At 38.8% G+C, this 13,428-nt stretch overlaps 1 protein-coding gene across 2 annotated transcripts in view; it reads right to left on the bottom strand.

Annotated features, from left to right (window-relative positions):
• LOC134652069 (TBC1 domain family member 14-like) overlaps window positions 1-13,428 on the bottom strand; it is a 70,550-nt gene that overhangs the window by 20,201 nt on the left and 36,921 nt on the right. For both annotated transcript variants that reach the window (XM_063507220.1, XM_063507221.1), the window contains exon 2: window positions 1,261-1,494. In XM_063507220.1, the coding sequence (XP_063363290.1) occupies window positions 1,261-1,494 (234 nt within the window). The remainder of the gene's footprint in view (window positions 1-1,260; window positions 1,495-13,428) is intronic.

Below are 13,428 nucleotides of genomic sequence, written 5' to 3' on the forward strand. Positions count from 1 at the left end.
GTAGTCTATCATGACCTGACCCCATGAACTATCAAAGCCGAAATGAACTACTATAGTTAGGTAGTCGCCCTGTGCTCATTCAATCGTTCATGGAATGTCTGTCATCGTTACCCAATTACTTTTCATTTCTAGGGCAATGACCTTTGAGCCCCGAGGTAGATTGAAACGTCCACTATTTCATACTATCCTTAAGAAATTTGTACGTTAGTATTTTACAGTAAAACGTTTTCAAAGGTTTAAAAAATTGTCGAGTTATATTGGATCGCAAGACAGTGTACCTAAATAAAATAAAATAAACATTTCTCCCTTATCTATTTATTCGTGGAATAACCCCTTTCGCAAGCAAGTGTGATGCAACGTTATTTAATTCTCGACAGACATTTCCTTCGTAGGAGTAACGTCATATATATGTACTTAATTTTGAAATGAAACCAGACTGATGAAATCTGCCGTTTGATTTCCATGTACTTTCACAACAAAGAGCAACATTATTTTTTAAATGAAAAATGAAAGTCATGAATGACATAATAAGAACAAATGTAATAGTTTAACCTTAACATTCACAAAACCAAATGTTAGCTTGAAAATCAATGCTCTGGGAAAATTCCTGCTAATTACCGAACCACTTGAAACTGGTGCTTATTCCATATATAAGTATGTTGTATATGTAGCCAATGAAGACAGAGCTCAATGCCAGTAGCACAAACACTTGGGCCAATTAAATCACAAGTGGTTAAACCTTAAGATAAGAGCAAACAAGATAGCACTCTGTTCTGTTTATGTTTGTTTAACTCAAGTAAACACTTCAAATCGTATGTTTAGTAATACAGTCTGCAGCAGAAGTTGCTAAGCGGGCCAGGTGTTCAATATGATTTTGACGCGACTTTATTGTTAAGACAATAAGAGCGTGTCAAAGTAATTTTGGACACCTCGCCCGCTTAGCAACTTCTGCTGCAGACTGTACATATCATTCTCTTCATCATCCTCCTTGTTTTTTGAACAGACCATTCAGATTTCGTCAAGGATAATAGACGTTTCAAACGCAATTTTAATTTATCTTTTCACGAAGGTCGGTTGTATCTATAGCTTGGTACCTATCACCCATGAGCATGCATCTCTATCATAGTGTCTGAATAGATGTACTAGCCTGTCATGATGTATAAGAGCTACAGAGCTTCTCTCTGGCCGAGCTCCCCTGCCGATGAAGACAGCGCTGTCTTCGGCTGGGGAGTCGAAGTGTCACCATGGCAAAAGACTGACCTGTCATGCTGTATAAGCGCTATAGAGCTAGCCACGAGGTCCTCAAACTGCTTGTCACTGGCCGAGCTCCCTTGCCGGCGATGATGGTGCGGGGTGGCTGGCGCGGGCGGCGCTGGTGCTGGCTCGCGCTGCAGGTTCCCGCTGGAGCGGCTGCCGAAGAGACGCCAGGTTGGGGTAGACGTTGGGGAGGTACTGGTTTTGGAAGATGAGCTGCTCTTCCATGGGAATACGCCTCTGTAACAACAGAGATGGGTTGAAGGTTAATACATAGAATTTCTTTTCCGTAAACGGGACAATGGTGTCCCAGACATTTGGGAAGCATGCGTGGAGCCGAACCCAAAAGTGTAGGTTATTAAGTATGTTCTTGAGATTCTTAGTGACAGTTTTATAAAGTGCAGATACAAATAAGAACACATTTAAAGGTCTAATCTCAAAAACGTTGATCAAAGCTGACACAGCCAAAATGCAAAGGTTAATAAAAGGTCAAGAAACAAAGCGTTTACAACATCGTAAAGTACCTTCTTATATTATTAATTCGTTATTATATTTTAGTTATACTGTTATTTTATTTGAATAGGTGAGTTCGGTCATGCCTCTGACTGTTGCACTGTATTATTGGTTACAATAGCTACTTACAATTGTATTGTATTGTTTTGTCCGAGAGTCAACTTGATAATGGGATGATTGGGATGTTGATTTTCACACCCACATTTAACTGTCTAGCCACTGATTATATACTTAGGCACAACAACCCAACGAAATGCAGCAAATGGCTCAGGCAAGTGATTACTGTTGTTAATATTTTTCGAACGTATGAATAAGCGATGTCAATCTGATAAATGACATCCCATCCCACTCGTAGCATATCGAAGCTCATGCTATATGAATGCATTTTCGTGCTGAGAAAGGGAGTGTGTACGACTCTACACGTGCCGAACGAGGAAAGAAGAACTGTAAGCAGGGCTTTCCCCAACTAGTCAATAAATTCGGGATAGCATGGATTCGGGGTGCGTTCTTAAAAGTAGCTTCACGCGCAAACATCTTCGTATTAGGTACAGTGACCTCCTAGATTGTATTGCAAAACCTGTGGGTTGCTGAGAAAGTTTAACAACACCTGTTACCTAGCATAAAATTTGCGAAGGTAATTGACCGTAGCGTTCTCACAGAGTGACAGAACGCTAATAATGGGCTAATAGCGCTAACCTGTCACGACCTGTGAACGCTAATAATGGGTCACGAACGATCGAGGACATGCTTGTCCGTATTTAAGAAATGCCTGTTAGGAAATTCTAGTTAAATCCAGGCCAATCTCATTCTGGCAGAAGTGGCAGTTATGAACATAGGAGCTATTACACACACACTATGAAGACGTGTAACCAGGACAACTTAATTTCTTGCTTTAAGAACAGAGGGATGCCCCGGAAAAAACATTTAGGTTTACAGAGATATGGCACATACATTTAAATTCTTGAAACAGATAGTTTAATTGCGAGGACTTTTTCAAAAAACTCTATAAAGTTTTCCGCAATCCTGCAAGAAACATTCCAACAAAATAATTGGCGTATTCTGCACTTATTAAGACACTAACTAAATGATCCTTCGAAACAGTTATACAATGACTCTATGGGTCAATCGTAATTCCAGCTTTAGTGTAATCCGTTTAAAGGTACTAAACTGGTACTGTAGTGCCAAATACATCGTACAATGTGTATAGCTAATGAACCAACGCCAATGCAACCCATTGACACACTAACAGTCGTAACTACAACATTAATCACACGGAAGTGGAACGCCGATGTTTTCTTTATAAACGACTTATTGTTGCGTGTTGTATACACAAAGTTATTTGACGCTCGAGTGATATTTATTTATTATTGCTTTGTAATGTACTGATACAATACCAGTACCTACACCTAAGACAAAATAAACAATCCAATAGGGTGAATAGGGTAATAAAAACGAAACAAATAGTAAGACACGGGATTTATATGCAAGATACATCTCATTTGTTGAAAATAATACAATTTTCTATTCTCCGCGCGGAAAACTTCAACTTGCAGCACATACATAATGTCGAAGAAAGCCTCAGATCACATGTAAGTCGACATACATGTGATCTGTGACATTTTGAACTTTACTGCCTAGGTATACTATTCAAGTATTCAACTACAGGTACAGGTCAGAAGACATTAGTGTAACCTCTACTCTACCAATAACAATAGATTACTAAGCACTTTACGATACGTACGTCATTAGTAATCATATAATATCACATTTAAATGCGAACAAACAATGCTGAGTAAACAACAGCGGCATCGTTAAAGACTATGAACGGAGTTTGACACTCGTGGAAACGTGACAATTTTATCAGGCAATTACTTAATTCAATGTAGATTATTAGCCAATAATGACAGATAATTGCAATCAGTTTATTCACAAGGCTTATCAACCTTTCAGATGGACTAGTAATAATTTTGGTTTGTGTTCCAAGTTTCCAACTACACTTGAGTTTTATATCGTATGATAGTTTAATGACAGCGTTTTACCTACCAATAAAACGCTTATTAAATACTTACCTTATTCAAAACCTTACATTATAATGAGAGCAGCGCTCGTTTTTCGTGCCGGAGGCGGTCATCCCTATTATTATTTCCCATAAAACGTCAACTTTTTACCTACTGGCAACACCAGGCAGCGGATTTCAAGTCTTTATAAAAACAAGTTTGAAATCTGGTTCCCTCATTGTGTCTCATATCATAAGCTATGAAGTTTTTGAAAAACTATAACCAGGCAGAGCTTGTATGTAAGGTTTTGAATAAGGTAAGTATTTAATAAGCGTTTTATTGGTAGGTAAAACGCTGTCATTAAATCCTGTACCGTTATTCAAAACCTTACATTATAATGAGACCTGTTTGTTATCGCCTGGTGTGATAAGATGCCAATGTGATTTCAGGAAGTAATAATATTTAACACCTTTGATGCCTAACACCCAGGGAGTTCTTGGCATAGAAAGTGATAATATACTTTCAAGTAGATTATAATTATGCTGTAATTAGACATAAAAAAGCAATAACTTGTTAAGTAATTAGGAGATATTGGTATTTTTCATAAATAAAAGAAATCACTTTACACAAAACATTGTTTATTTATCTTTCCCAATCATAAAGGATAATATATTTATATGTATACACCATACTTAATTTTATTTTAATTGATCACATTAAATAATCTAGTTACAGTACTTGATGTGTTATAATTACTTACTTTAACTACTTTTTGATAGTGATTCATAAAAGTATTGTGGGACCGCCAATTTCCTCTTTGCAGGATCTCGTCAAGAGGGCAGTTTTCTATCCAATTCTTTGATGCAACTGCTGCTCTTATGCTTCCCGGTGTAGCTTCTATTCCAGCTTCTTTAAGGACTGATTTTATCCAATTTGCAATCATAGTTTTTGAAGCTGGTTTAGGTGTCCCACATATGCTAATGAATAATTTTGTTATATTTTCTTTTCTTCTTTCACTTGATAGTTCTAACAATAGTTTCACCCAATACACTGGATCCAAGGCTTGAGAGTCCTTATTTTTAAGCAGACGCCATCCTTGTTGTCTGTAGTCAGGGCCATCTGTTTTTGAGCCATAATCCGGCCAAAAGATTATTGAATCATTTGTTATAATAAATTTATCTTTTTCTACAGAAAGTAGAGTCAAATCATGGACTCTTCTTCCCGAACAGAGTAGAAGAAGGCAAGCTGTCCTTCTGGAGCATTCGTAAAGATTAGTAGTTTTTGGTGTGTTGTTTAACCAATTTGCCAATATGTCCATGTCCCATATTGGTGTCTTTTCGTGTCTTGGTTTACTTATCTTGACCGATTTCATCACATGACGAACTAGCGGATGAGAATTTAAATTCTTGGTTTTGTCTGGGTCACATAAGGTAGAAACGACAGATTTGTGTAGCGCAATAGTGCTATAAGAGAATTTATTTGTCATAAAAATATCTGTCAAAAATCTAGCTAGATCTGCGCTGTTCGGGTTTTTGAAATTAACGCTGTTATGTTGTGCCCACTCGCACCAACGTCGCCAAGCCGGTTTATATGTTCTTATGGTAGATTCGCGCCAGCTGGATTTTAGGAACTTCTTTTGTTCTGGGGTCCAATTTTTTAATGCCGAATCCCACCCCCACATTTCCAAATCTCCATGGTCATATTTTGTACTTTGGACGGGGGAGTGCCCGTCGCTGTGTCGATCAGAACCTGGTTTAGGTTTCGAATGGTGAACGGGGGCGCTATGGCCCGTTGTTTGAGGTCCGGACGCCAAAAAGCTTTCTCCCATTTGGGTACAACTATGAGGTAACGACCTATTGCTTGATTGAGATGATTTAATACTCGTGGTATCAAGAATGGGGGTGGGAACACCCATGCCAGGGAGTAAGTCCATGTTCGACTTAGCGCATCGTGAAATTCTGCGTTCTGGTCTTTCACATTGAGGCTCACGTAACGTGGGACAACGTGAGCCTGGTGAGAGGCAAAGAGATCGATCACGGGGGTTCCAAACTTCTTGAAACACATCTGAGTGAAGTGAGGAAGTAAATGCCACTCTGGCATTTTCTTTTGACGAGACAGGTGATCTGCTTCTACGTTGTAGAGGCCTGGTAGGTGATGTAATGACAGAAATATGTCCCTTGCCATTAATATTTTGTAGAGTTTGGCAGTCAGATCCGAAAGTTGTCGAGATTTTGTTCCCCCTTGATTCTTGAGATATGCTAATACAGTTCGATTGTCCGATTGTATGGCCATTGTAGTATGAGAAAGATTCGTTTGCATTAGAACTTTGTAGATAGCAAGCATCTCTTTTACGTTGGAATGCAGAGATATTTCCTGGGGGGACCAAAGTCCTTGTATTGATAGGTTGTTTAGTTGAGCGCCCCAGCCTTGACCAGATGCGTCTGTCGTCAGGTGATGTGTTACCGGGTATTGATGAATGTCAGATGCATTCATATGATTTTGCAACCACCAAAGAAGCTCTTTTTGGGCTTCTGACGGAATCGGGACTTCGTTGTAATGATCGGTTTTTTGGAGGTGTTGACCAAACCGCTGTAGGGCTCGGTGATTTAATCGCCCGTTCATGACGCAAAAACTTGCGAAGTTCAATGTTCCTACTAGACTTTGCATTTGTTTTAGATTTGCCGTCTTTTTTGTCAATACATATTCCAACTTCTTTCGAAGGGCAAGGCATTTGTCTGATGGTAACCACTTTAAATTTGTGAGGGGGCTCCACATTACACCCAAGAATTGTAAGCTTCTTTGTGGTACTAGTATCGATTTTGCCATGTTTATGTGCCATCCGAGAGATTTTAATAGGTTTAAGGCCAGGCACACATGAGATTCTAGTACCTCCCTGTTTTGAGACACTAGAAGATAATCGTCTAAGTAAACGATGACTCTGACGTTTTGTTCGCGTAATATTTGAGCTATCCAATTGCTGAGCATGGCAAATACTTTGGGCGCTGATGAGAGGCCGAATGGCAGGCAGGTCATTTGCCATAAAGTTTCCTTGTAAATTAGCCTTAGAAAGCACCTGTGGGCATGTGCTATCGGAAGGTGGAAGTAAGCGTTCGACAAATCGATTTTGGCCATCCAATCTGAAGCCTGAATAAAACTCGGGATTCTTTGTATGTTTATCAGCTTGAATTTGCCTACGTATACAAATTGATTTAGGCTTTTCAGGTTGAATATTGGACGGTGTGTGCCGTCTGGTTTCTTGACCAAAAAAATTCGAGAAACAAAACTGGGGGTCATTTGTACTGGTTCTAGGACTTTCATTTTTATTAGCTGATTGATTGCCAAGTCCATTTCTTCTGACGGTAATGTTAATTGAGGGTGGTTGGATAGGCATGGCAGTTGAAGTATCGGTTTTGAACAAAAAGGGATGCGATATCCCTGTATTATTTTTAATATATATCCCTGTATTAATTTACAATAAAACAAATAAACATTTAAAGATCTACGCACTAAATAGCTACGACTGTAAGTCCAAATTGCTTACATGGCTAAAATCACAGAACTATCAAGAAACCGAATCACTTTTGAACACTATCAAATAGTCACCTTAATAACTATTCTCCCGGAAAACTAGTGTTAATGCGCAAGTCTTATATAATCACACCCATACACACGGAAATCACCATCCCATCATTTATACTGGCTACTGACTCACCTTATAACACACACACACACACACACACCACACACACACACACACACACACACACACACACACACGTCAGCCGTTTTTGTTTTTGTTTAGAACATATATTCATCTAGACTCTTTACATTTCCCCTTTCTATCTTAGTAGTATGTTCCTTTAGTACTTAAGTTTATAAAATAACTTGTACCACTTTCCTCGGAGGAATCGCTGAATCCTGAGTCACAGGCTTTGTCCTAGTTCAGGAAACAGAGGCTCAATCCAAAATGAAACTGATACAAACCTAATACTTATAAGTTTTTTTTTTTGTTTTGTTTCCTTTTTTTTGTAATTGTATAAGGCTGTAATACTTACTGTATTAGGATTCAAGTAAATAAATAAAGATTATTATTATTTATTATTAATAACATTGGACTTGCTCCGTAGGATTCCCATACATTTGCATATTGGGATATTTGACCTGCCTGAAACATCGAGTCAGAATTTTTTCCTTCCTCGAGACTCTTTTCGTGAGTCATTGTAAGATTGTCTAGGTGCATGGTTACTAGCGGGACCTGACCTGCCCCTAGAGGCCCGAGAGCGAAAATTGCGGTTACCCTGCGTGGGCAGTCTTGGCAAAGCTTGATCATACATCCCATAACCAACTTGCGCAGCAGGTACTGGTGGGTATGGATAGTAGGGAACCTGCGCGGTTGCCGTTTGTGGATAATAATAATTATTCATAGCCGGTGGTACGGCAGTTTGAAAACTTGGTTGATTACCCTGCGCGGGCAATAGGTATCTTTGTTTTGCACTTGGAATAGAATCAGCCTGCGCGGCTTTCTTATTGGGGCGAGTTTCGTTTTTAAGAGGCCAAAACACTTTACTTGTGCCACCTTTCTTTTCTAACGTAGCTGAGAACGTGTCCACATGAAAAAGACTGTCACATGATGGCGGTATTTTACGAAGGGTTTCTTTTGTAAATTTATCTTTGACCGACCGTAAAATACCGTCTCTCCTTTGCTGTACTAAATCAGCACGATGGCCGCAGGCCATCTGTAATAAGTCTGACGAGATTTTCTTGTAATCACCCTCCAAGAAAATCTCGTTGATCTTATTTTGAATTGTTACGACATCTACCACCTCAGTTGAAGTTATCCACGACATAAAGGTGCGAATTCCTTGTTCCATCGCATCGCATTGCTTTAACAACCCTGAGGAAATAACCGCGAAACCTCTTTCTGTATGACTAAGATTGTTAAAATTATCATAGGGTTTTATTTCTTCGTTCGTCTCCAACTCTATGAAACCGGGGGTAGACACATAATTCTTTTGAACCTCGGAATAACGAATTTCTGCCCAATCTGAAGATTCAAATCTTTGAAACTGTTTTAACGACTCCAAGTGTTTTGTTACTGATTTTGGGACGGATGGATCTTTAGTGACGGTTTCTAAGGTCATTGAAAACGGTTGTTCAGGAACCTTAGGCTCTTTTTTACTATCAATTACCTGATCGCCCGGTAAAGGTAACCCGGATGCCTCATCGGAAAAAAGCTCCCCACTCGCATTTAAATCAAGGGCATCGTCAGCGGACAATTCTATATTTTCACTAGGGGATGGAGGGTTTTCTGTTGGTGGGTAATGATTTGATAGAAAATTTTGAATATTTGCGACTTGTAATGACAAGTTATTTAAAACCTCATCGTAACGTGTACGCTTTGTATTTCCGGTTTCATTTAAAGCTTTCCGTTTATTTGAGGGTAGATTGTCCGGATCGCGCTCCTCCATTTTTTACCACTAATATATTTCGGAATGCTTATTTAAAAGACTATTGACGAGGCTCGAGTTAATTTAAAATATCTTTAGGTACCCTAAATATCTATAGGTAGTGTAGTCTATATCGACTTACCAGGGACGACCGCTCCTGGCGAAAAATAAGACGCCAATGAGGGAACCAGATTTCAAACTTGTTTTTATAAAGACTTGAAATCCGCTGCCTGGTGTTGCCAGTAGGTAAAAAGTTGACGTTTTATGGGAAATAATAATAGGGATGACCGCCTCCGGCACGAAAAACGAGCGCTGCTCTCATTATAATGTAAGGTTTTGAATAACGGTACAGGATTTAATATGACGTAGTTTTGCAAACGGGAAACAAAACAAACAACAATTTTGAAAATACACTCCTTTTTTTGGGCAGTCGTGTAAAAAGAACCCACCTAATTGTTAAAACATAAAGTAAAAATTTGAATGTAGATTTAGTGAGGGTTAATTATAATAGTTCCTGGTTGCAGAAACGACCATAGGCCAAATTTAACCATTAACCATAACCATATCAATATGCTTTTGTACAACTTTTGTAATAAAATGACAGATAGGTTGGATGAATGTCATTTTAGCATCGGGTATCAAAACAAGGTGTAGTTTTTAAGTGGTTATCTATCTTGGGGTCAAGTTTATAACAGGAATAAGCTCACAATCGAGATAAGTAGGTACAATGTTTTATAAATGAACAGGACTTTACTCTCTTGACTGTCTTGACATCACTCAAATTGCTCATGAAAGATAATATTGCGAACATGGCACAGACATGCATTTGTTACGCTCAAAGTGTTTCCTTCATACACAATAATAAAACAATACATACAGAAGATCCACAGTGGTCATCTTATCTAATTTTGGTTCCTTTTTATTGCCACAATATCACACTTGTTTTTAGCAACTGATAGGTGATAACCCAAGGCTCGCTAGCTTATGTAAGTAACGCGCCACATACGACTTCAGATCACAGGATTAACATTTCACCATTTCTTGGTACTATTTACACTTGTTAACGTTTGCATTGAAACTCGAATGCTGACACGACTTCAGTAATTGTCCTGTGTAATCGGTGTCGCACTCTCAAAGGGAATGTCGGTACCCGGCCGGACATCACCCAGACCGTGTGTGGGAGTACGCCTGATAATTTGCCATGGACTGTACTTAAATTCGTATTATAACAGTACCAAGAAATAAGGGAACATGAAGTTTGTAAACGATTATGATGACGAAACATGTTTCTGGCAGGTGGAAAAATAACGTTACTAAATTACAAATTGCTTGATTTTTTTATCGGTTGTAAGCAATTGTTGTAAGCAACCTTGTAGTTTTGAATTGGAAATTGCACCTAGATGAATACTACAAAGAGTTTACAGTGAATTATATATAAAATTCTCAATATCTTCGTTTGTCGACTCTACTACATCATAGGATGAAAGCATCTCTTATTATCAAAGTGTCATTTCCACGAGATATTAAATAACACTGTCTTGTCTACGTCGGCATTTAATGACAGATACCTCTAATTCTCGCAGTAAATAATAACAGCCTTTCAGTCACGTCTATACTTAACTGTGTCATAAAGTTCAAGAGCCCGACCTTACGCCGCTGCGTTATTCATCAATCAACTTGGTATTTAACCGTGTTTCCGAGGTTCCTAGCTGCTAAGTAAAGGCTGTGGTAAAGGCCTGCCGTCAACACAGTTAATTTATAATTATTAAACCGTATTGTAAAGAGATAAGGTCCACCGAGTGTTAAATGTTGCTGTTAGTAGTTAGTTCGTCATTACTGTCATTAGTGTCGAAAATATACAGAGCTCATTACCTGCGGCCGGGCGCGACTCGACCCCTATTTGACACTGGACACACACACACACTAACAAGCATACAGCATAAACTACTTGACACATAAACAGATCTTTTAGACAAACATAAGTTAAATATACCACCGCCTGTGGGAATAAATCGGAATGTAACATATAATATAGGTACTTAGAGTCTGCCCGGAAAGAGAACAGTCGTGGAATCTATGGGGCCCAATACATTCCACGACTCTTCTCTTTCCGCACAGACTCTGCCTGCGCACTAGGGAAATAAATAAACATCTAGAAAGTCTACTCTATTTCTATTTGTCACCTCCGTACTTGTATTCAATTGTGTTGTGCCTTCACCCTCAACAAGTTAAACCTTTGTCGCTTGACCTATGAACATTCCAGAAAAGTATCGGGTACATGACGCTATCTTTTTTTAGCAGTCAGTACGATATATTTTGAACCACAAAACGCGCAATAACACGTGTGTCCGTAATCAATATTTAATATGCAAAACACTCGATGGACCATAAAAAAATCGACCGATTAACTCCACGCATCTATTACAGTCAAATAACATATGACCTTCGCGTATTTGCGCATTAAACGAGCAAAGGAAATCAGTCCTTATCGTATGAAATATTGGGATACATCATTTGAAATTAGAATGCAAGTTATTATACGAAATATACATAGGACACGCACGCACAAAGCATAGATAATGCTTGAAATGAGAATACAGTTTCACAAAAGCAATTTGTTTAAAATTGTTTTGCTCCTGATAGCATTCGTGGGTTACACCAAACTTATAGCAGAATTTACTTCCGAATGTCATTTTCCATAATTCTAATTACTGTTTTTCTTTAAAGCTATTGCAGAAAAACGACCTCATAATCCAACAGTGTAGTAATCATACCTTTTGCCATAATTACAAGAAACAATAGCAAATTAAGTATAATGTTAATTAAGTTAATCAGACGTCATCTCGGAAGTTACCTAACCAATTAATTACTTTCACTGTTGCTGAGAAAAAAAAAACAATTAACCGCTTTCTTTTGTCTATAACATTCTTCGTTTTATAAATACCTACCTATAAAACAACAAATGTAATAGCTTCGAGTTGAGAAGTTAAAACTCTACGCTTTCAAAATAATCTAATAGTCTCTTTATCAGTGTGACGAATTATGAATAGTGCACAAAACCAAAACAAAAAAGATACACGTAGAAAGAGTACACGGAGTACAAAACATTGCATAACGTAGTCGGCGTTTCATTCAATTGCGAGTGTGAAAAGCTGGTGGGGAGCCGTGCCGGGGCGTGCTAGGTACGCTGAGCGGCGCCGGCGCAGACTGAACGTGAACGCAGTGTTTACTCGTAACCCTTCTAATATTGCTTGAGATGCGCAGGCCTTATGTTAGTCGCGTTTAATATTTTGTCTCCAAACGAATTTAAGGCTTCGTCACACAGGCGCGTTTTCCGGGCAGGGCGTGAGCGGGGCGGGCCGCTTCACTACATATGTAGTATAAAACAAAGTCGCTTCCCGCTGTCTGTGTGTCTGTCTGTATGCTTAGGTCTTTAAAACTACGCAACGGATTTTGATGCGGTTTTTAGGGTTCCGTACCCAAAAGGTAAAAACGGGACCGTATTACTAAGACTCCGCTGTCCGTCCGTCCGTCCGTCCGCTGTCACCAGGCTGTATCTCACGAACTTGGCCGGTTTTTTTTTCCTTTTTCATGAGCGTTATCGTACGTTGACAAACGTTATAAATGGAACCACCAATCACCGACTTCCTTGATCGCATCATATGCTTCCTTATTGCCAACATGCATGAATCCGGCGGGATACTAAACAAAAATAAATTCAACTTAATTAACTCGTTTCTAACTAAGAAAACTGTGTCATTTTATGTTAACAATTCATAAAGTATAAAGTAGGTATGTTAAGTCAGGTATGTAAAAACTAAAATGCAAAACATTTTATCTCAAAACGCTCGATATAGCTTGACGTTCGTATGAATTAATCTTAGGGGGTCCTGGTACCGGCTGGCACGGCACGAAACGTACAGACTCTTATTGGTACAGCAAATACATGCACTGTTGGTAGTGTACTAACACAGCTAGCCAATAATAATGTATATTTTGCATTCAGTGTCCATATACAATGGTTCTAGCGCTAACAACTACAGAGGCAGAGTAAATGGAATTAACTAATGGAGTCGTTTAGTTGCTTCTGCTACTTTGGGGCATGCATTAGAACAGGTTTAGATGATGGTAGTTATAACATTTATACGCTACGTGTTACGCACGACTGATTATGATAAACACAAAAGGATGATCTGTGGATTATTGAGATAGTGGAG

The sequence above is a fragment of the Cydia amplana genome, chromosome 11, assembly GCF_948474715.1.
Source record: "Cydia amplana chromosome 11, ilCydAmpl1.1, whole genome shotgun sequence".
NCBI classification, from domain to species: Eukaryota; Metazoa; Arthropoda; class Insecta; order Lepidoptera; family Tortricidae; genus Cydia; species Cydia amplana.